General features: G+C 39.2%; 1 protein-coding gene across 3 annotated transcripts in view; it reads right to left on the reverse strand.

Moving 5' to 3' along the window:
• phkb (phosphorylase kinase, beta) overlaps positions 1-23,994 on the reverse strand; it is a 144,442-nt gene that overhangs the window by 65,231 nt on the left and 55,217 nt on the right. For all 3 annotated transcript variants that reach the window (XM_034201272.1, XM_034201271.1, XM_034201273.1), the window contains 4 exons: positions 18,726-18,783; positions 17,348-17,425; positions 14,849-15,007; positions 14,252-14,346 (listed from right to left, as the gene is read on the reverse strand). In XM_034201272.1, coding sequence (XP_034057163.1) covers positions 14,252-14,346; positions 14,849-15,007; positions 17,348-17,425; positions 18,726-18,783 — 390 coding nt within the window. The remainder of the gene's footprint in view (positions 1-14,251; positions 14,347-14,848; positions 15,008-17,347; positions 17,426-18,725; positions 18,784-23,994) is intronic.

The raw sequence follows: 23,994 nt of genomic DNA on the forward strand, positions 1-23,994 counted from the left end.
CATTCACATGGAAAAACAAGCTCTACAGCCGAATCACTCTTCTCACTCTAATGTACACCTGCCGGTACATGCCACTCAATAAACCCATTAACTCTGGGGAAAATGGACTGGAAAATATTGTTCACAGCAGGAGGAAACCAAGTCCCTCTCTATGCTGCACACACACGATAATCATCAAGATTATGAACATGTTAATACAATCAGATTTTAAAAGTTGCTTAAGAACTGAGATAACATTTCTCTTTTTGATATAAATCTACTACAGTATCTACCAACAGTTTGTCTTTATTGAGTCAGTTTTTGTAATATTTTTGCTGCTTTTCATACAGTGTCTGATCATGGGAGGTTCCTCTGCGAAAAGATGAATTAGGTTTTTCATGGTTTTGGTTTATTTTTCTGTGTGAGTGTATTATTCTGTACTACCAAATTGTACAACACATTGATTTGATTGTATGCCTACGATTGAGTATAGATTTTACAATACACACTTTGTAGGGCATGAAGCTATGTATGTACAACAAGCACACACACCTGCTTGAATATGGTCACATTTAGTGATGTTTCATATCAAGAATAGAAGGTAAATAGAACATTCAACCACCGATTCACTACGAAGCAGGGCAGTAGTACTGGAGACTGATAATGAGACCAGTTTTTTGAGTAATCTACTTTCAACATTTCCAGACAATATATCTATTCTCTCCTTACAGCCTGTCCGTCATCTTTTTAACATTTTGCCTGCATTAACTAGAAGGATCCTAGCTGTGTGTGTGTGTGTGTGTGTGTGTGTGTGTAGGTACTCTGTCTTGACTTGGCCTTCACTGCTTTTGGACTTGGTCTACAAACTGACTCGACTGGATCTGGTCTTGGACATATAACTTGCAATCAATTGATCTTAACTACAACCCTTCTACAAAGTGACAACAATAAAAAGAAAGGATGAATACAAAAAGAAAGGATGAATACAAAAACAAAGGGCAGCTATGTCTCAGGGGAACTATATTTGTGCCTCTATCCTGAGCACACAATGAAACATGTTGAGCATAGAAAATGCGATTGAGCGCGCACTTGAACATCTTTGAGCACAGAGAAATATATTTTCTCTCATAAAACTCCAGCTCCGTGCGCAAGCAGACCGCTGCAGCGCTCTCTCTCCCCCGCTCGCTCGACCTCTCCAGCCTGTGCGCACTCAGCTTTGCCTGCGCTCGCTCAAGTTGTCACAGCGTTACAAATGTGCCACAAAACCAACCAATCGGAGAACTCGAGAAGGTCAATTCTGATTGGCTGGTCCAGCGCCATGAGTTGCGACTGCGGAAGTCCAAAATGCTTGATCGTCACGTGGTTCAAAGAGACTCAGAAAGTTCGTGGCGGGCCATTTGAATCACGATTTGAATGCATTAATAACAGGATAGAAATGCAATTTTTGGTAGTTAGTGGTCAATAAAGGTTTTGATTTGCAATGTGTATACAACATATCGATATGTGTATGTAGTTACATCAATGTGTTTTGTTTTTTTTAAGTAAAATGTGCTAATATTTGAGGATTAAGATAAAATAAGAAGTACTTTATTGATACCAATTGGGGAAATGTTTACGCTGCAGCAGCAAAAGACAAGGAGGCATTGTACATTAGACAGTTAAAATACTAGAATTAAACAATGGAAAATGTAAACATCTTAAATAGAAATAACATAGCATTACAACGTAGAAAGTAGAAAATATACAGTGTGAACAGCTATTTTACCTGTTAACATATACATGTTAGGCTAACGTTGCCTTGGTTAGAGAGCCTGTTGCTGTTGTTTATTGCTTTGAATTCTTTAAAACAAATATCATCTTCTTAAACCTGAATGGTAGTCAGGAGCATCACTTCCTAATGTTTGATATATTTAGAGGGAGAGAAGGAAGGTTTCAAAATTCAGATTAGATTCATTTCTACCATTCTTTAATTCATGGTGGTTTCAGTAATCCTATGGTAATTGAGGACACAAGTAATCTAAAGTATTAATGTAATCTTTATGTCTTTCAGAAAGGACAGGAGACCCACAGGTGCCTATCAATGATTGTCAACTGAGTCAAAGGACTAGCAGCAGCATGATGATGATGATGATGATGTTAAATGTGTTGTTTTAGGAACATCCATGTAAATAAATGGAATTCAATAAACATTGAATAGCATGCATGCAGTTTGTCTGTGCCTTTTCCTCTGTTGTCCTGGCATATCGTCTCCCCCATGGTTTGCTGTGCTGCCTGGGAATGCTCCAAGCGCTCAGAGAAAGGAGTATGAATGTAAAGCTTCCCCACTGACACAGAGAGGAGGAAAGAATGGCTGGCTCAAGTCAGCAGGAGCAATTTAACTATCACAAAAGACAACAACAGCAACAACATATGTGAAGTAATCATATTTTTCACAAAACGAAGACCACACCATTGGGAAGTTTAACGTCTGTTTAATCAAAATAAGGAACAGGGAGAGGTTTGCAAAGCTCTGGGAGTTGAGACTCAGGTGCAGGGTGAGGGTCTCATTGCAGGTCTTCAGGCTCCATTGAATCCCCCTGGGGTTCTTGAGCTGAGAGAGGGAGACAGGAGAAAGGGTTAGATACATCTAGCAACCTATAGGATGGGAAATTGCTGACCTATTTTAAACTTACCTTGTGTTTCCACTCTCACTTAAGTCCCTCTCACTTTGCCATCAATCCAAAATCAGCTGAGCTGCAACATAATACAGACAGGTAATAATCAACAGAATCACAAGGACATTATATGGCTCTGCTAAAAACACTCACCCATAAGTTACGTTTTTGTTTACCGTTTGGAAGTCTCAAATATCCACTCTAAATCCATATCAATAGCGATGTATCACACAAATAGCCCTCTTCCTTATTATTGTGTAACGTTCGTTAGCTATATTATACTAGCTTGAACTCCAAAATGGATATCCTCATTTCTCCACCCACTACAATCACATGCCCCAATGTTATATTTAACTAATATGTAACTCCCTCCACCCCGGATAAAAGCACGTTAAGAAGCCCCTTTTCTCTAATTCCACAACGTTGGAAGAAATAACATTAAGAGAACGGATTCATAGGCTGTTCATGGTTAACGTGTGTTGCTAACTTTAGCCGGTATCCTAGCCTCATCTGTCCGGTTGAAAATTAACGCAAGCTCTATGCCCATGGTAGAACAGGAAACAGAAGTTGGTCCAGGTTCTGGTGACCCAACATTGTGATAGAGAGAGAAACATGTTTTGTCATTCTGCCACCTCTAATGCTTACAGCAAGTAATCAATACCTCAGAAGGGTTCATGTACATGTAGGCTACGGTTTGTTAGCGGTTTTCTTAAACTACCCTTATAGCTATGTTGCCGGCTAGCAAACTCAGGCATTGCAAACATAACGTGATATCAGAAAACTAGAAATGTATTACTCACCTGACACTGTGTCGTGCTATTCTCTTCATTCGAGTCTGTCATGTCCTGTAAATGTCAACGATAGATGTGTAATAAGAACGTCAACAGCCTGATGGCAACCGAAAATCCCTCTCTCATCTCAGATAGAATATATGATTGGAGACGACCAGCCAATCAGAATAGACCTTCTCGAGTTCTCCGATTGGTTGGTTTTGTGGCACATTTGTAACGCTGTGAAAACTTGAGCGAGCGCAGGCAAAGCTGAGCGCGCACAGGCTGGAAAGGTCGAGCGAGCGAGGGAGAGAGAGCGCTGCAGCGGTCTGCTTGCGCACAGAGCAGGAGTTTTATGAGAGAAAATATATTTCTCTGTGCTAAAAAATGTTCAAGTGCGCGCTCAATAGCATTTTCTATGCTCAACATGTTTCATTGCGTGCTCAGGATAGAGGCACAAATATAACGCCATAGAATATGGTCACATTTAGTGATGTTTCATATCAAGAATAGAAGGTAAATAGAACATTCAACCACCGATTCACTACGAAGCAGGGCAGTAGTACTGGAGACTGATAATGAGACCAGTTTTTTGAGTAATCTACTTTCAACATTTCCAGACAATATATCTATTCTCTCCTTACAGCCTGTCCGTCATCTTTTTAACATTTTGCCTGCATTAACTAGAAGGATCCTAGCTGTGTGTGTGTGTGTGTGTAGGTACTCTGTCTTGACTTGGCCTTCACTGCTTTTGGACTTGGTCTACAAACTGACTCGACTGGATCTGGTCTTGGACATATAACTTGCAATCAATTGATCTTAACTACAACCCTTCTACAAAGTGACAACAATAAAAATAAAGGATGAATACAAAAACAAAGGGCAGCTATGTCTCAGGGGGTAAATAGGCATCTACCAGTCGGAGGGTCAGAAGTTTGATCCCCATTCAACATGTTGGAGAGTTCATTGGCAAGATACTGAACTCCAAATTGCTCCTGTAGCCGTAGGCATGGCCAACCATCTAGAGGTGCTTCGAATATCGCTTTGGATATATGTCATGTATATCAAAGCTCACCACTGAAATGTTATGTATTTATCTTTATCATAAAGTTTAACAGATAAATAAACAACAGTTAAACTAAAACACAATTCTGAAAATGCACTAATCTGCTCCCTCTGGACCACGTGGATGTGGTTTGATCAGATTTGATTGACAGTGACTAAAGAACCCACCCGTCTTCTGATTCAAATGTTCTAAATCCTGATTGGAAAGATTGGTTACAATACATTATGAAATTGGTTCATATCCCTCTTTCTTCCTCACACTGTACGGTATGTTCCAGCCCTACTCCATCTCTGACATCTATCACCTCCCTTGTTCTTCCCTTTTCTCCCTCCTTTTCTGCCGCCTCTAGGGAGGAATGTTTGTTCACCAAAATGGGGGTTCTCTCCCAACCACCACCTTATCTATGATTGATGACCTACAACTCCTGAGTGTGGAATACAATGCAACTTTTCCATTTACCTTGATCTAACATAGTGCAGGACGTGTGAATAAAAGAGACATGTAATGGAAGCCAAAGGTTCCTACATAGTTTTACACTACTTCAGTTATGATATTCTTGAATGTGATTTAGTGCTTTAAAAGTGGCTGTATGTGGGTTGTTGTTGAAATCTGAGCTAAATGCAAATAGACAGATGGAGAAAAGGAAGGAAACAGACTCAGAGAATGGGACACAGAGCACACCAGAATAGCGTATAGATTAAGGGCATACCATTTAAAGTGAGTGTCTGACACCAGCAACAGAACCGACTAATTCATCATGATTTCTCAGATCCCCTAGTAGCTGCTCCCGCTGTGTGTTATTGCCTGTTTGTCAGTGGGATGTCACGCCATGTTCCCCAGGGTGCATTTGACTCACTCTCACAGCCCTGGCAGCCTGTTGTCTCTCATAAAGACCCAACACAGTCTACTCATGCACTTTGGTAGCGGCTAAAGATCATGAAAAGCTAACCTTTATCCACAGGGTCGAGCTTAAAAATGGATTCATTCGCCACTGTTAATAGAGCATATAAAAGCCAGGAGCAATGTACCGATACACTTTTGCTGATTTTTCACTATTTGGCTTAGTGTACATACATATTTAAGATGTGTAGCCTTATTTTATTGGTTCATATTATATTTAACAGGCTTGAAGCGCATTGTAAAAGCCTCCTGTACATAATGCTCCACGATGCATTAAAGTTGCATTTTAACCCCATTCGCAAACTAAATTACAACTGCCGTTCCCTCCATGTTCCAGTTGTTTAAGGCCACATTTCCTTTCTGCAAAGATGCAAACATGATGTAAATATGTGCTGTATAATCAATTTTAATTATAGAATGGTTGCGTAAAATGTATGCTGTGTAGTGCACATTCTTAATGCATGCGATACTGTAGAGTGTTTTCAGGTCAGCTTCAACATCTCCGAGTCACTTCTACTGCAGGGAATTGCATGTTTTGCAAAATGGCAAAGATTATGAAGGGAAGGGATAAAAATGATATAATAAAACATGTATATGCAATAAATAAATAACACGGTAATATTTTATGAAGTTGTAAATTTTTATTTTACAAACATCTGTTTTGGGAACTTAAACTCAATGTTAAATGTAATGGTTCTACGGAAGCCCTGATATGCAAGCGGGGGATACAAATAAATACATCTACTGACCATATCTCTATCACCAAAGAGAAAAAAAAAAGACATCCATTAAGTTCCGACTTTGAAAATGTATCTCTTAACCTGTTAAGCCCCATGGCCCCGGTATGGGCCACCGGGAAAAGTCCCGAATCTCCCGGTGGCCAATCCGAGCCTGCTCACATCCGCCGCCGCAAACACCCGCCGGCTGTAACAGTCCACTACCGCCCACGAGGACCCAGGTTCGATTCCGGCCTGAGGTCCAAATCATTTATTAAAAAAAAAAAACAATAATAATAATCTCCCGTTCATCGCGTCCATTCGCGACCCACCTATCACATCTCTGCGCCCCACACTTTGAGAAACGCTGGGTTAATCCAATGTGTCTGTGTCACTTTGAAATGATTACTGATAATCCATCATTCCATTTTTATGTCAATTACGGAAGTTTCATATTGGCTGCTAGGATAGCTACTAGAGTGTATGACAGCTTCCGGTTCCGGGGCATTGTGGCTACGCATCACTCATTCACCAATGGGTAATGTTTAGATTTATCCATACTGAATGACGGCTGTGGGTTAGTAGCACCAGTTCAATCCGCCCTGACTCCCACTGCAGTCAGCATGCTGTTGTGTCCTCGGGCAAAACACTTCACTCTAAATTGCTCCTGTACGTATTTTCCACAGTATTGAGTGTAAGCAAGTCACTTTGGATAAAAGCATCTAATAAGTAACTTGTCATGTAATGTTCAGAGCTGACGTCAATTATCTTTGGATAACCTTATATAAGCTTCCATGTGGAGCCAAACGGTAACAACACTGCAGGCTATTCATAGGCCTAATTTGTGGAGCATCTTATTTTCTCCAGCTGTGGAATAAATTGATGCCAGGAACATAACATTTAGAAGGAACAGAACTATGAATAATATACATGCACACAAACATAGCTATGAAACTGCAACCACAGAAAAACAAACCTGTCTCATATCACAGAAAGACAAGGGTAGTGATATGTAAAGATGGCATTCACACTCATAACACATTCATGTTTGTTTTGCAAATGTCATGCATGCACAGAGTAAGAAAGAGGAGCGTACAAATCCAGCCCTAACTGCATGTGAAAGCGCAACATGCCCGTGTGCCTTTCTGCCCGCAGACCATACTCTGGACGTCAATGATGCAGAGGCAACAAGACAGCTTCTGCAAAACACAACACGCCACATCTCTAGCCTAAAACACAGTAGACTCATAACTGTGAATAAATATGCCTTGTGCTTCTCTTCCCTTCTCCTTTCTGTCATGGTTTACCTCTTTGCTGACATATGATGTAAGCTAAGAGTCCAGCTGAGAGAGAAAAGGTGTGATTGAAAGATATAGAAGTGGAACAACGAAAAACAAAGAGAAAAAAAGTTATTTGAGTAGATACAGATTTCAAACAAGTTACACTTTATAATAACTCTTGAAATAAGTAAGACATCAGGATGCTAGAAAAGGTGACACATGTGTTGAAATTAGCAGAAAAATACCAACGTGTTATTGCTTGGGGAATTAATGTTGTGATGTCACACCACTATTCAAATGAATTCAAATCTGAATGGATCCCATGTGATTCTTCAAACAGTAGTTACTGGTTATTGTTGAAACAAGTACTTACAGCTAAAGAAACCTTACCCTGACTCTAACCTGGTAATTAAGCTTAGTTTTTTATAAATTACCTAATTATGAGATTTGCTAACCAATTAAGAAAGTCTAATATTAATAATACAAGCGGCCGAGATGGGTTTTCTCCGCAGGGTGGCTGGTGTCTCCCTTAGGGATAAGGTGAGAAGTTCGGTCATCAGGGAGGGACTCGGAGTTGAACCGCTCCTCCTTCGCGTCGAAAGGAGCCAGTTGAGGTGGTTCAGGCACCTAGTTAGGATGCCACCTGGGCGCCTCCCTAGGGAGGTGTTCCAGGCACGTCCAGCTGGGAAGAGACCAAGGGGTAGACCTAGGACCAGGTGGAGGGATTATATCTCTTCGCTGGCCTGGGAGCGCCTTGGGATCCCCCAGTCAGAGCTGGTTGATGTCGCCAGGGAAAAGAAAGTTTGGAACTGCTGCTACCCCCGCGACCCGACCACGGATAAGCGGGAGAAGATGGATGGATGGATGGATAATATTAATAAGATTCATCATTTTACACAGCAGCTCCTGCTACTTTATTCTCAAAACAACTTCAGTAAGAATGATTGGCATAAGATGGATGGTATAAGAGTAGTTTTTGCAGTGGATAGATGTTATAAAGCTTTGATGGGAAAAAAAGACGAGGTGAGAGAAGCAGCCGAGGATAGCGCCAATACATAATTCATTGTGCAGTTTCTTCGGCCGTTTGACCCTGCGAGGCACTGCGTTTACCACTAGCCCCATGAATAGAGAACAACATTTGATTTCTCCTGGCTGAGGTTAGTAAACAGGTACACTCGGAAACTGAAAGTCTGTTAATTTACTGCCTTCATGTCTCCCAGGGAAATAAAATATGCTCCACATCAGTTTCCAGGTGATACTGCTTGAAAACTCGGTCTAGCAAAGGTGATTTCTCAGATTTACTGAATTGTAAAGACAGAAAAATAAAAAGACACCTGTTTGTTATGATGCCTTCCTTTCAAATGAACAAACTGACAGAGTAAATGACTGCAATCATGGCGTTTGTATGACACGCACACAGCACAGACTAAACATTCGGTTTTTGGATGTGGTTAATGATAAAGTTCATTTTGCTGTAAAACATACATTTGGAAGTCTCATCAGCAGGCAGCTGTTTTTAGCAAAAAAGCTCTAACAAACCATCAGATAGCAAATAGACACAGTTAGCAACAAGCCGGTAAACATCGTTGAGCAGTTAGCAGCTATAGAGACATTTCAGACAATTCCCTCAGGAGTTATTCAAGAAAACACAGAGTAGATATTGGACTTTTACCAAGTTGCCAGAAATATTGATCCATATACTGTAAATGCTGATGTTGCTTTTAACTGCTGGATTTGAAATAAGGTGATAGTTGCCAACTAGTGACTATCATGACCAATGAAGCCCTGGAAGAGTCCACTGACTGATATCAGGTGCGTCATTTAGCATGGGTTTGGATTGGACACGTGATAAGGCAATTTATTGATGATGCCAAAAAACGATCCCAACCTTAGTGTTTTAAGGTGGTATTATTGCTGGTGCTGCTGTTCGAAAGACAACCAGACTGCTTTCCGTTTTCACTTCATATCCATGGCTAATTACCCAGTCGGTAGAAATAATGCCAACTGAATGTGGGTCCAGAACACTCTCAAGTCCCAGAACTCTTATTGAGTAAATCTTTGTCCGAGGTTTACTCTCTTTTAGCCTTCTTTGCCTCCACCTTAAACACAGCTCTATTTCTTTTGGGGTTTCTACAGTGACTCCAGTTGTTCCAAAGTCCTCCATTTCTGCTTACAACAGATAGCTAGCTGTAGCATCCAGTGAAAACCCAAGTGCTAGCCTCTTCCTGTTTTGGCTGCACAATGGTTGACGCAATTCCTTTCTGCCATATATTTTAAGCATTCTAAGCATTCATTTTCTAGGGAGATCGTACCCGGTAGACAGAATTGCATTGTTAAAAAAAGGCTTTTAGTACAAACCAATGGTGTCATTATTTTTCAGTCATAACATTCTGCAATCAACATCTACTTCATTATAAGTTAAAGCAACAAAGCAATGTTGGTGTGCAGGGAATCCTGACAAGGGCCTATCTTTTTTAGTACTGGGTATTTCAATGTCTTTTATAAACCTTTTTGCACTCAGAGGTGTAGGCACCACGGATCCTGTAGTGCTCTTGTGAGATACATGAAACCGGCTCAATGATTGCGCTGAAGGCATAATCAGCACGACACAATGGGAGGCTGTGGCTCAGTGAGTAGTGCGCTGAACTTCAAATAAAGTGGTAGCAAGTTCGAGTCCCACTGCAGTCAGCATGTCGTTTTGTCCCTGGGCAAGACACTTCACCCCAAAGTGCTCCTGTGGGATTGTCCACAGTACTGAGTATGTAAGTCGCTTTGGATAAAAGCATCTAACAAGTGAAATGTAATGTAAGGTAATGTAATAAGCCACTCAGGTGTTCTTCCATTGGGTGATCATAAGACCAGGTGCAGTAGCCTTTACTTTGATGCTGATTTAGTTGGATTCATTTGTCATCTCTTTCCAATCTTCCAACTTCACTGATTAAACTGAGCGCACCCAGATAGTTTTCACAGATTGCATTAAAACTTCTGTATCAAGTTGTCAGTTCTTCCATAACCTCATTAACAAGTTGTGCAGACCTCAAATTACATTTCAAATGGCCATGAAAATATAGTGCCTCATCACTGTGACAGCAAATAACCAGGCTTACATTTTTTTCAGAAATAAAGTAGAAGTAAAACCATTCATTTGCATTTATTTGGACCGCATGGGGCTGGAACCATTACACTAAATGTTATTTTATAGGCTTTTTTGTTAATGGGCTTCCCGCAGAGCAGAACCTGCTACCTTCAGAGGCGGGGCGCACCACAGCTGTCAGTGTCACGCTGCCTACAAATCCAGTTTCAACAGAGTGTTATGGAGATAAAAGTAATCTTAACAAAATATGCAGCCTACCTGAGGGAAGTCCAGCTTTGCACACGCATTTAAATTCATGAAATCAATGCTGGCAGCACAATGGAGCTGCATGCATTCATCCTGTTTTACTACGGAGAAATATCACACCACATCTGCTAACACAAGTAAGATGATTCTGATATACTGACATGCCATATACATATTTACATTGTTCTCTGTTTAAACCCGATCAAAGACAATTTATAATCCATAAGGAACTGATTATATCTTTTTAAATACCTGATCTGCTCTTCAGCCCTTAAGCAATCCAATGATTGCCAACCAGGGCTACTTGTACCCGGGGGATGTTCATGCAATTGCATTTGTATGAAGAAAGATTGAAGTAGCTCAATCGATTTGATCCAATAGAACGAAAGATGAACTTGTTATTGAAAATAATTAAATGTATCGAGTCTACTAAAACACTTGAACAACGCTTTTTGTGACGAAGAGTTCTCGAGAACTAGTAGGAACAGTACAGAGATAACAAAAATTGATAAATAATTGAATACAAAATGTGATTTAATAGTTAGCCTAAAGAATGGATACATAGTTAAATTACGTAAATAAGGTGGATAAAATAATGTGCCAAAGGAATGGATGCAACTTGTCCAACTCCAAGTGGTAGTACTATGAGCAAAACAACTCAACAGATCTAAATGTTGACAGTTCAATTGAATAAAGAGGAATACCGTACCATCCGATAATATTTCAACTCCTACCTATTTGGAACATTAAAGTCTTTATGGCGATGATGAATGGGTATACATATAAGGTAATCTGACAGGTCTGATGCAGGACGTCTGACATATAGAAAAGGATGGTGACCACTGATTTAAACCATGATAACTGAATGACAAGACTGTTTTAATTAATATGAACCATCTATAGTTGGCTGGTTTTGCAATTAACATATCAATTAGTGCAACAGACCCACTATTAGGGGACTGCATGAGCATATGGAAATTAAATAATGATGTGTTCTTGTATAAGTCTGGATATTTAAGACCCCTAACAATATGAGAACATCTTTACCCAGAAGTTAAATGTCAAAAAACTTAAGTGCAATAAAGTCAAAGTTTGAGACACTTACAGAGTTAGCATTCCTCGTATTAAAGAATAATAGCATGCCATAGAGAGTTAAATCATGATATTGAAGCTCTTTAGTGTTGTTCATACTAGCTGACATGCTGGGTTTTTTTGTTGCTTTTTTTTGTTGCTTTTTTCTGGAATATGATATATTAGATGAATAATTTGTAAATTGCAGCCAGATTAATGTTGTGGATGTTGTTTCAAAAGTTCAGGTGTTTAATAGTCTTCTGGCCTGTGGGATGAAACTGTCTCTGAGTCTGGTGGATTTAGTCCTGATGCTGCGGCACCGCCTGACGGCAGCAGACAGAACAGTTTGTGGCTGGGGTGATGGGGGTCTTTTATAATCCTGAGGGCTTTCTTTAAGGTTAACGTGGTGTTTTTACTCCACTACATTTATTTTAGTTACTTTACAGATTCTGATTAATGATGTGAAATATAAACAACCCTTAAATCAGACTTTAGTTACACCTGAGTAAAATTCAGGGAAGGTGATTGTCAAGTGCCAACAATCAGGAGAGTTGTTTGATAGTGGGTGCTTGAAAAGACAAACAAAATTATATAATGGCTATTTTGCACATCCCTTTCAAGATTTTCAAAGGTTTATTGACATATCATATACACAACTACGGTGTAGTTATGCAATGATGAAAAACTTGGGTCGCAGGTTCCTCAACAGTGCATTACAAGACATCTATCAATATGTGTGTACCTCCACCATCAAACTGTCTAACAGACCTAATTAGTTTGTCTGTTTTGCACAATCCTCCTAATAATATCTTTGTACATCCAGCACTAAATGTTTTATTGTAGATATCATTTACAGTATATTCTTGGTATTTTCTATTCTATATTTCTATCATTGACCTTCTACTTTCCCCCTAATTTGTTTGTACTCTTAATATTTAAATGTTTTCATCAAATATAACACATTCAACAAAACATGCAGCAGACCTTAGGCAAAGCACGGCAAGTTCATTTATACAGCACCTTTCAACACAAGGCAATTCAAAGTGCTTTACAAAAATGAAAGACATTCAGAAAAAAGCATTTAAAAACAGTCATTAAAAAGCAACACAATCTTCCTGCATTGCAATGACTCTAAACGTGTAATAACGTGCTTCAACCAGTAGGTGGTTCGGGTTAAAAAGCTGTCAAGTTTAAAGTGTTAACAAAATAAAATATACTGCTGTTTCCGGTTTAGTTGACGACGGATATATTTTGTTATCCACAGACGACCACACATTGTTTTGATATTTGTAACACAAAAGTGACGGGAAAAGCCCATAGCAACACAGAACATGACCCAGCTGTCTAGATAATAATCTGATAATAATATCAAACTAAATATTACTATTAACTTTATTGTGAAATTAAAACAGAACGGTAAAAGAATAGTTTCCGGTCTATTCTGAGGCCCAATCTCTGTAGATAAATAAAGAACTAAGACAGATGTGTAATAGTTTATATTTTACTCTTTGTTTTTCTCATACTGCCTGTGCTGCAGCACCTCTTTTCACCCTCTGTCTGAAACCAGAGCCCAGTCTGCTCTGATTGGTTAGCTGGCCGACTGTGTTTTTGTGATTGGTCAACCGCTTAGACATGGGTCAGAAATGGGCGCTAGTGATGTCACAAGGTTACGGAAGTAAACAAAGGAGTCCAATGAAGGCGTTTTAGGCATGGGGAGAGTGTGTTGGACAGAAACTCCCTCTGCAGGGAACTTTGGGATTCAAGCCTTTGCAGACCATTTACATGCACACAAATCTGTATAACACACTACAGGAAAGGAAAAACTCCAAAAAGATTAAAAGGGCCCCTTCAACAACTTAACAATGTAACTTCTAAACTGTTTGATATTGGTGAATGATGTGGATTTTGTGTTTGATTGCCTTTGTGGTGTTTTTTGGCTAATAGACAGAAAAATAGGGTGTTTCATATCCTCAATGGAAAGAGAGTCTTGAGGCTCAGTGTGTTCTGAATATGAAAACAATCAATTAAATGATTATTAATGATTGCAAAGCATTTGGATTGAAAGATTCCAAGCTCTACAATTGCGAACATATAACTCAAATATATTTCAAAGTTGTCTTCTTTGTACGGCTTTATACATTTCAAACATAACACTTTTATTTTTCCAATGATGGCAGTCCTCCACCCCCTCTACAGCAAAAATCATTTCCAAAGTAAATCAACAGCCAGCAGATCTTTTTTTTGTTACATGTGTATGTCTGGATTACTTGATGCCAAAAGCTCTGAACTTCTATTAGAAGTGATATCAACAAGAGTTTAACACGGAGCACTACAATCCAAAGTTGGACTGAGAATGATGTCTGTAGTACATATGAGAATTTAAGATTCAAAATTCATGATAACTTTGGAAAGTGTTTAAGAAGAGCTCAGAAGATAGCAAAAGCAAGGACGCTCAATGGTAGTTGAATTGCTTACCTGATTGGAGTATCGCATGCTGACGTTGCGCTGGTCTTGGCGGGGAACGTAGCGGTGGATTGGATCAATATCTTTAGGGCTGATCAGCTCATCCACTAGAATTTGAGAATACACCACCCAGTACACACACACACACACACACACACACACACACACACACACACACACACACACACACACACACACACACACACACACACACACACACACACACACACACACACACACACACACACACACACACACACACACACACACACACACACACACACACACACACACACACACACACACACACACACACACACACACACACACACACACACACACACACACACACACACACACACACACACACACACACACACACACACACACACGTCAAGCTTCGTCCTTGGATTCATGTCAGTGAGGAATTAAGATATATTTACTCTCATTAGATAATACAAATCCAATTGATTGATTTTTAACAATTTCGAACACTCGTGAAATGTGACCTCATAGGCATTCCACTTTTGTATTATTGATGAGGCTAAAGACTGATATTGAATGAACAGAATGAATGTGTGGGTGAAAAGCATCCACACAGAGACATACCCAGCAGCATGGCGATGTTGTATAGGGCCTGACCACACAGGAAGATCGTCCCATCACGACCGGAGTTGCTAGGGAAACGCTTCTGGCTCCCATGCTTGCTCTGTTCCGCCTCCACAAAGTCAGCTGGAACGTAGTAGTATTTTGGGATCACAGCATGACCTGGAAGAGAGAGTGAGGGGGGCGGTAAGCACTGTGTGTGTGTGTGTGTGTGTGTGTGTGTGTGTGTGTGTGTGTGTGTGTATATATGTGTGTGTATTTGTGTGTGTGTGAGTCTGTGTGTGGTAGAAATCGTACTTTAATGCGACTGCAGTAGTGATGCACACAGTATAGCAACCAGTTCACAAGTAAGACAGTGTCTATGTGTAGTCTCCAGTGGTCAAAAGTAACTAAGTACATTCACTCAAGTACTTTCCTTAAGTACTGTACATTTGTTAATACAATATTTAAATCGACAAATGAATCATGATGTATTATTATGGATAAAGATGCTTGACAGTATAATATTTCATTAACGTTAGCTCCGCCTTTACCAGCTGCAAAATTAAAATGATGTTAACATAATAGATAACTAATTATAATTCTGTGATAAAGTATGTATCATTTAGAAAATTGCCATTATGCATAAAAAGTTACTTTGGTTGTTGGTACATTCAATATATTTGATGCTCGTACTTTAACGTAAGTCCGATTTTTAATGCCATACTTTTACTTTAATAAATGACTATTTCTACATTGTTTTTACTACTTTTACTTATGTAAAATATCTTATTTCTTCCACCTCTGGTTATTTCTAATCCTTTGTTTTACACAAAGGGAACATCCTTATGTTTTAATAGTTATATATAATAATATTGATGCAGCTGATCTTAGAAAAATACAAATATTATCTCTCAAATGTTTAATAAAACTCAAGTGTGCTATTAAAAGCAAAGCGGGTATTTCTTTTTTACCTACCTTATATTTAAAAAAATTAAAATACACAAGGAAAGGAACAGTATATATTCTGAACTGAAAGTGCATTTTCACAGCTCTACCATAGCAGGGATGTCCAAGCTGCTGAACAACTGCAGTGGAACTAGTGTGGTGGAAGTATTGTAGTTCCTGATTGCTAAGAGGCCGAAATGTAAATTCAGTATAGATTTAAAGTTACATGTATTCAAGTCAGTAGGAGCAGCATGGTAGTTTGAGATCCCAGGTTGTATGGGAAGAAGCTTTCGCCTACATTGGAGAGACACAGGTTAACATTCTGGATAACACAACTGAAAGTGTTTATGGGTGGAAGGCTGGTGAGGTGTTACTTCTAGGGTTCGGTATATTAGCACTATCTTTTTCTACCTTTTGTCCAGAAAATAATGCTTTAAATTGTTGCTATTGCAGAATACACGCTAAATACCTTGTAATTCAGCTAGTTTATAAATAACTAAAAAAGAAAAATGCTAACCTCAGTAAAATATTATTTAAGGGGACCAAATTCTCAAAGCCCTTAACTATTTATCTGGCACTTACAAAATACAAATTGGCTGATGGGAATCTTTAACCCTTACCCTAACTTGTAGCAATCATGGCAAAATAGACTGTCGGTGCCCTGTTCACGCTGCTAGCATAGCAAAACAATACAAGAACTATGCTAGCTTCAGAAACAAATTCTTCAGTGGATCCTGAGTGCCACAGACTCTTAAGCCATTTCATTGGTGCTTACCACAAAATATAAAGCGGCTGATGGAAATGTCTAAACCCAAAACTTGGAAGAGCGTAGAATATACACTGCGTCATTACGCTGCTAGCATTGCAATGAATTAAAAAAACTGTGCTAGCCTCAGGGAAAAGAGAATCTTTAGTGTATCCATAGCCTCAGAGTCTTAAGCCATTTATTAACACTTTACACAAAATGTTAGAATTTGGGGAATGGAAATGTCATTTGTTTGGCAGGCATTTGTTCATAGACTAAAGTATTGGAGCCATTAAAAGTCAGGGTTGATGGTGGCCTTAGAAGAAAAGTTTAGTCATACCCAAGTCGGCTAGACATTTTAACTCACTACAACGAGAAATACTTTACTCATCTATCCATAAGTCTAGGTATCAGCATAACAATAAGAGACCGTGACATCTGGGAGGTCGGACAAACCTGCAGCAGAACACACAATAGCTGCTTCTAAGCATTCTGCATTCTGAATTCTGCATTCTGATACATCTGTGGGTTAAGACTTTTCATGGGCATAAATGGTGAAAACGAAAAACATTTTAAATGTATTAAACTCCAACCAATTAACTACAAGAGTTGTGTTAATCTATAAATGACCGGTAAAGACATTGTGGGGATGTCTGGAGCTCTGTCTCACATCATTATCCTTTCTACACTCCAATTATCCCTGTTCTATTATGAACAGACCAATAGGAACGCACAGCTCTTGACATCCCTATAATTTGACTGCCTTTGTGCACTGTAATTTCCCTCCATGTACTGGTTACTATGTGCCTGGTATTCATGTGATTGCTTACCTTCAAAAGACTGGAAGATGATGGGTGCAAGGAGTTCCTGATACTCTTTGACTTGAGCTTGATTTCCTCGGAAAACCCCTGCAACATGAATACACTTTAGCAACAAGTACACACTTATTAATGATACTAATTCTAGAGTTGGATTGAACTTTGTGTGACACATGACAACAACAGTTGCCTATCCTATTATGAACTAGCACTTTATATTAATTAAAACTATTGGTGTTATATCAGCTTTGAAGCTTTGAAGAGGTAATTCAACCTAATTTAAAATAATTATTACATATGTCTGCCTTTCCTCCTATTGGATGGAAACATATGCGGTGCTTAGAGCACCAATAGAGTTAATTGAAGAAAGCTCAACAGCAATGTCTGGTTCCCAGAAATCTTGACCAGAATATACCTCGTTGTGAGCCGTTTCATGAAGGAACCTTTTTCTTTCTAAACCATTTAATTGGCTTAACACAAAATACAAAGTTGCTGATGGGAAGGTATAACCCTAACCCTAACGTCTGGCCCTCAGCACAGAGTAGACTGCCTTGGGGGCACTTAAATGAAGGAACTATTTTCATTCTACCAAACTACACCTGCAAGCGTATCACCAGGCAGGATAGGTCTTACATCTTACACTTCACAACAAAAATAACTACAAACAACAGGAAAACAATTGCATTATTGATATAAATTGTCCCTTTAAAAGCCCTATTCTGTCCTTAAAGTTAAATCTATAATATCAGACTAGACAGCCTCTTTATTCTGACCTTTTAGATCAAGAGAATACCCAACCAGCTTTTTAGTTAACTGTATTGGTCATGTCATTTCAAAAGATATGATAATGTTTAAATGTCAGACACATTCAGGGCCATATCATTTCTGATTGCTTTTTGCATTTGTAACCTTCTTGTTATGACATCACTGTACTTTAAGTTTTAAGTTTTGTATTGTTGGGTCAAGATCAGATATAGAGTTTTGCTTTTTCAAGCGCTGTTGATCTTGTTTTTGGATCAGTTTGAAACTCATTTTGTGATTTATGAGTTGTTAAAAGATGGTTCCATTAGGTTGAACAGTTTTATTTGTTTGAGATGGGACAACCGGCCTTAAATCAGATTGTTTGTTTGTCCTACAAAGGTTAGTGGAGTAGAAACCGACATGATGGTGATTTAATAATGCTTGGCGGAAACTAAACTCCTTACCTCAACTGACTGTTCCCCCACACACATTTCAAACATCGCATATCTCTTAAAGTGTTTCTTAGTCCTCTAAAACCTTGCAAACACCAAAATGCAATCTCCTATCAAATGCTTCAAGACCGTCTTCTATCTTCTCAATGACCCACTGGAGGCATTGAGAAGGCAGCTTTGGTTAGAACAAGGCTTACCGTCAATCATCATGTGGATGAAAAATATGGGAAACTCGCACTCGATCCCATCAAAGAGCTGTAGAGAGACAGAGAGAAGGGGAATTATTGCTTTTCCATTTCAGAAAGAGGCACAGGGACTTTAAAGTAACGGATGGCTGCACTTTATGACACTGAATATGGAAGAGAATGGCACTGGGAAATATGTAAAGAAGACATGACATTGTGAAGGAAAATGTACAGCACAATCCTTATTTGAAAGGTCATTTTTCTGCAATGCAAACGTGTGCGGCTTGTTTTGAAGACATTTGAAGGTCTGAGACGTGGAAAGTTTTATACATTGACAAATACATGAAGTATACTGAGAGAAAAATTGGATTATTGTAGTATTTGATGTCCATATGACGTCAGGCTTACATACTTGGTTAGATATAAAAGGCTAGAAGATACAATCATGTACCTTGGAGATGAAATGGTTGAAATTGGAATAGATGCACTGAACTGTGAGACAACTGAGACAACCACTGTCAACCAGTGGCGAACCGTCGTTACTGGTGTCATTTTTGGTTTTCAGAGAATACCCTGGAACACTCAGATAAAACAAACAAAAAACGATTTAATTATATAAATGAAATGTAATAAAAAGCATCCAATCAGATCTTGTTCTGGGTCTCTGGGTAGAATATCCTTCAACCAAGGTATTCTACATCCTTGATCGAATGCCCTGGCCGTTGCACTGAATGAGAGCGTACGTTTGGACTGACAGTTTGATCAACCAATCACATATTGATTTGTAGCCAATGGGCGTATTCTTTCAGAGTTTCCCTCGGTTCCAGGGGACTCCAGATGGCCCGCTAGTTCACTGGCTCGAGACAGAGGATCTCTAGATGACTGCGACGAAGCAATTCATGCCGTTTTATACCTCAACAATGGAATTATGATCAGTAGAAATGGCCATGTCATGGGACCTTTGAAGAAGCGAATATTAATGATGAAGCGCTCAGAGTAAAAAACAGACACTATGTTAACACAGGGCTTAACCATGCAGGGAGTCAGTTCCAGGGCCCTGCTTGCTCCTGGCTAATGTCCAGTTGAAGGAAAGTAAGATGGATGAAGTATAGGAAAGAAAGATGGATGAAGTAAGAGTCAGGCTCATTAAGCAATGGTAAATCAGAGACTCTTGGGCCTACAGAATATAGCTACAGTAGCAAACTAGATCAAGCTAATGTACGTGACGGGCAGCTTGCAGGACTCTGTGAGATGAAAGGAAATGGACAGTGTTCACATCAGTGGTGATTTGTGTTCAAACTTCAAAGAGTTTCTATAGTGTCCAACTTTTAATTTTAGGATGCCGGAAGTCTGAAATGCCAGAATAATTCCCTTCTGTTTTTGTTGCCACTGTTCCTCCTGATGCAAATGTAATAATACAAAATACACTAGAGGACACCTACAGTAATTCCAACCCTGTGTTGCAGAAAGACAAAAAGTGGTCCTTGAATCCTTGAAATGGCAAAAGTGTTTTTATTCCATGTTCTGAACTAAATTATCTGTGGCGACAGATATTCTTATAAAACATACATTTCCCTTTTTTTTTCATCAATGGGCGTTCAATTGGGTTGGTGACTGTAGGCTTATGATTTACATGTTCAAACTGTTTATTGGCCCTCGTATGGAAGAAGTGCATTTGTTATGTTTATCCACGTATTCATTAAATGAAACCTCCCCCAGATATACACTTTACATGATTGACAGATCGATATGTGTGAATAACGGATGACGTACCAGGGACTGTGAGTGTTTTCAGACCACAGAATGTAGAGAATTCAAAGCCAGCATGTGGCAGCAGCTGGAGTGAATTTTCCGGAACAAACACTTGCACTGACATAAACACCATTATTTGTTGGATTATTCTCTGAATCTTACTCAGCCATAAATCCTATTATAGATCACACATCATGTTTGTGTTGAGTGCCACACTAACACAAACCTTCATTTGGTTACAAGTCACACGCAGAGAAGACAGTCGAGTGAATCACAGCCTTATTAATCCCAATAATTCAATCCCAGCTTGTTTATGCTCCCCTAAAGAGGATCAGACTAAAGCGGCTCTATAAAGGGCTCACACATATTTTCATGGACAACATCAAAACTTTTCAAGGACAAACAAATGCTACTTTCCCCTAAATGTAAAAAATATATATTGTATGAGGGTCAGTCCATTCATTATTGTTATATCTTTTTTATTTGCCTTATAAGCAGTCAGTCTTGTAAGCATGAGGGGACATGATGCTGATTGTACTATCAGTGTATTCTAAATGCATTTTATATACATTTATTTCTTGATGTCTGAAAACTATGCAGCAGCTTTAATATGTAGTCTACATACTACCTCATGTTTGATGGCTCGCTTGTGACCCATACATCGGTCATTAGTGAGCCATAACATATGAAATGTACACTTGCCTGCCATTATTAAAACCAAATCAGATTCAAACATACTTTTTGTTAGCTGGCAATCTTACAGCGGGAGTTGTGGCTTGGGAGAAAATGAAGAAACCTTTGTGATAATAGACAAATGTTGTCACACATTGAATATATGATAGCTACAGTATGTTACACCTACAGATAGTGCTTTTGCTTATGTTAACCATGGAAGATCCTTTGAACATTATCCAGTGTGTGTGTGTGTGTGTGTGTGTGTGTGTGTGTGTGTGTGTGTGTGTGTGTGTGTGTGTGGCCTAGCATTACTATCCTTGTGGGGACCTAAATCTGTTTACACAGTCACGTGCATGGGGACAAATTGGAGATCCCCATGACGGGAATCATTCATTTTAGGGTGAAGACTTGGTTAGGATTAGGATTAGGGTTAGGGTTAGGCATGTGTTGGTTATCGTTAAGGTTAGGATAAGTCTCCAGGAAATGCATGTAAGTCAATGTAATGTCCCCTGAAGTGATGTATACATGCTATGTGTGTGTGTGTGTGTGTGTGTGTGTGTGTGTGTGTGTGTGTGTGTGTGTGTGTGTGTGTGTGTGTGTGTGTGTGTGTGTGTGTGTGTGTGTGTGTGTGTGTGTGTAAGCGATGTTACAGCCACAGAAAATACATTTGCTGTTTTTTTCAATTGTGTGAAAGGCTAACTAGGAAGAATTCTTAAAATATACTTTATTTCCTCACACTATGCTCAAGATTTCTCTGAAACTTCAAACTGTTTTAGTAGTTTCATGACCTGAAACATGCGCTTTTCTTAATTCCAATATTTTTCCAGTCTTTAAGATGACTTTCGGAACCCACTCTATATTAACAGAATAACTATTTCACAGTCACCAAGTAGTAAAAACACCATCGGGTCAGCTTAATAAAGAAAAAATAGAGACTGTGCGTGCGTGCGTGCATTTAAGCCCATTTGACTATAAATGCCACCATTCGTGGTTATCTTTGCCCCTCATCTTTTCCAACGATTATCCCTCTGGTGGAAGATAAAACAGATGACATCCTAATGCAATGACAAATGGCCGATAAAGCTGGCACACAGAAATATATGTGGGAGCTGCATTCACTTTCAGCACGCAGATAGGGGTGTTTTAAGGCTCAAAATGTGCTTCTTTAAATATTTAATGTATGCACCCTGTGATGATGCAGGTATACTTGGCTTCAAACTGTGCATTTCAGCAGAGATGAGAAGCAATTAGGAGCTATCAGCGGCTGAGAGAGGGATGAAAAGGAGGCGCATAAAGAGATACAGAAACAGGGGAGGGTTTTTCTAGAAGGAGGGAGGCAGTCACCCAGTGAGGCCTGTGCTTTTTGGCCCGTTGAGGCTGTAAACAGGCAGGGACCCCTGGAGTGTTGCACCTGAGCAGCTCGACTGATTGGTAAAACTGTCTATCACACAGGCTGTTGCGCTCTGTCAATGGTAAACAGACAAGGAGCACAGACGTCTGCCCTGCTGTGAATTCTCTTCTAAACACAAACAACAACAACTTCACTTCATGTCTTACGCAGGGAGACCTGGTCTACCTGTGACTGGTTCCTTCCTAGACAGAGTCACTCAGAATTTAATTACGAAGTGTTTAAGATCATTCCTCAGAGGAACATTTGACTTTTTTGTGATATAGTGTTGGTGAAGTTGGTGCACCATACTAAATGTGATATTCAAATACGTTCCAAGCCACATATAAGGACTCAACACTGCATAGACACATGGATACAAGTGAATTATGTCACACTAGATGGCACTGGTGTCACTTTCAATTACCTATGTTGAATTTTCTCGATTTGAATAAACTTTCTCGATTTTTTCCCTCTGAAATTCATAAACATTCAATCATTTTAAGGATCCATACTGTTTGAAGTCTTTGAGAATGAAAAGTTCTTCAGTTCTAACATTTAAAAAATCAGCAATATGTTTCAATATTCAATAGTGGAAAATGCTAATCTTGTGCTTTATTTACTGCAATGTTTTATGGTACCAACTGGCCTAGTTTCCTCTTAGCTGGATTCTTATTACTTTCTGTATTTTATGTGGCAACCAATATATTACTGTTGCTAGATGGATGGCAAATGGCAGCATGAAACCTAACCGGCATCGTCTTTCGCAATAAATCTGCCTGCCTCCGGGTAGAACTGACGGCAGGATGGAGCCTGAAGGAGCAGAGGTGTTTAATACTGCCTGCTAATTCTTATCCTTAAAGTCTTTGTATCGTATTAGCTGCAGGATTAAAGGAAGCTAATTTCAAAGCATTCTAAGTGGTTAAGAGTGGGTGTCCCGCGGATGCCCCCTGAGACACTTCTAGTATTATTTGCTTTGTCTATGCCTTTTTTGTTCTGGTTTGAGCACCATGGATAGCCACCAAATGCTTTGTAAAAGGGTTATTTTTTCCAAAAAATATTCAGAAACATAACAACCTTCAGAGCCTTGCATGGCAATCAGTCAAATCCTGATGAGGTACATTCAGAATACATCAGCACATGCCACAAGGCGCCAAACCAATGCTGCACGTTACTTGATGTGTATAGCTATGTAAGCTTTATAAAAAAACTGAAAAATAACAATGTCACAGACATATTAACAAAAGAGTTGACTATTTACATTTGAAGACAATTTAAGCAACATTAGATGTTTCCAGCCACTTATGGCATAAACCCAAAACTGAAAATCACTCTCCTTTTAGTCAAGTTATGCATAATATGTAACATAAATTACTATGTAGCCTACGTAAGTTAAGTATGTTATGTGAGTTAAAATAAGTCCATGTTGGCCCATTGGTTTCACGCAGTACATGAGCATTGTCTTCT

This window comes from Gymnodraco acuticeps, unplaced genomic scaffold, assembly GCF_902827175.1.
Source record: "Gymnodraco acuticeps unplaced genomic scaffold, fGymAcu1.1, whole genome shotgun sequence".
Lineage (NCBI taxonomy): Eukaryota > Metazoa > Chordata > Actinopteri > Perciformes > Bathydraconidae > Gymnodraco > Gymnodraco acuticeps.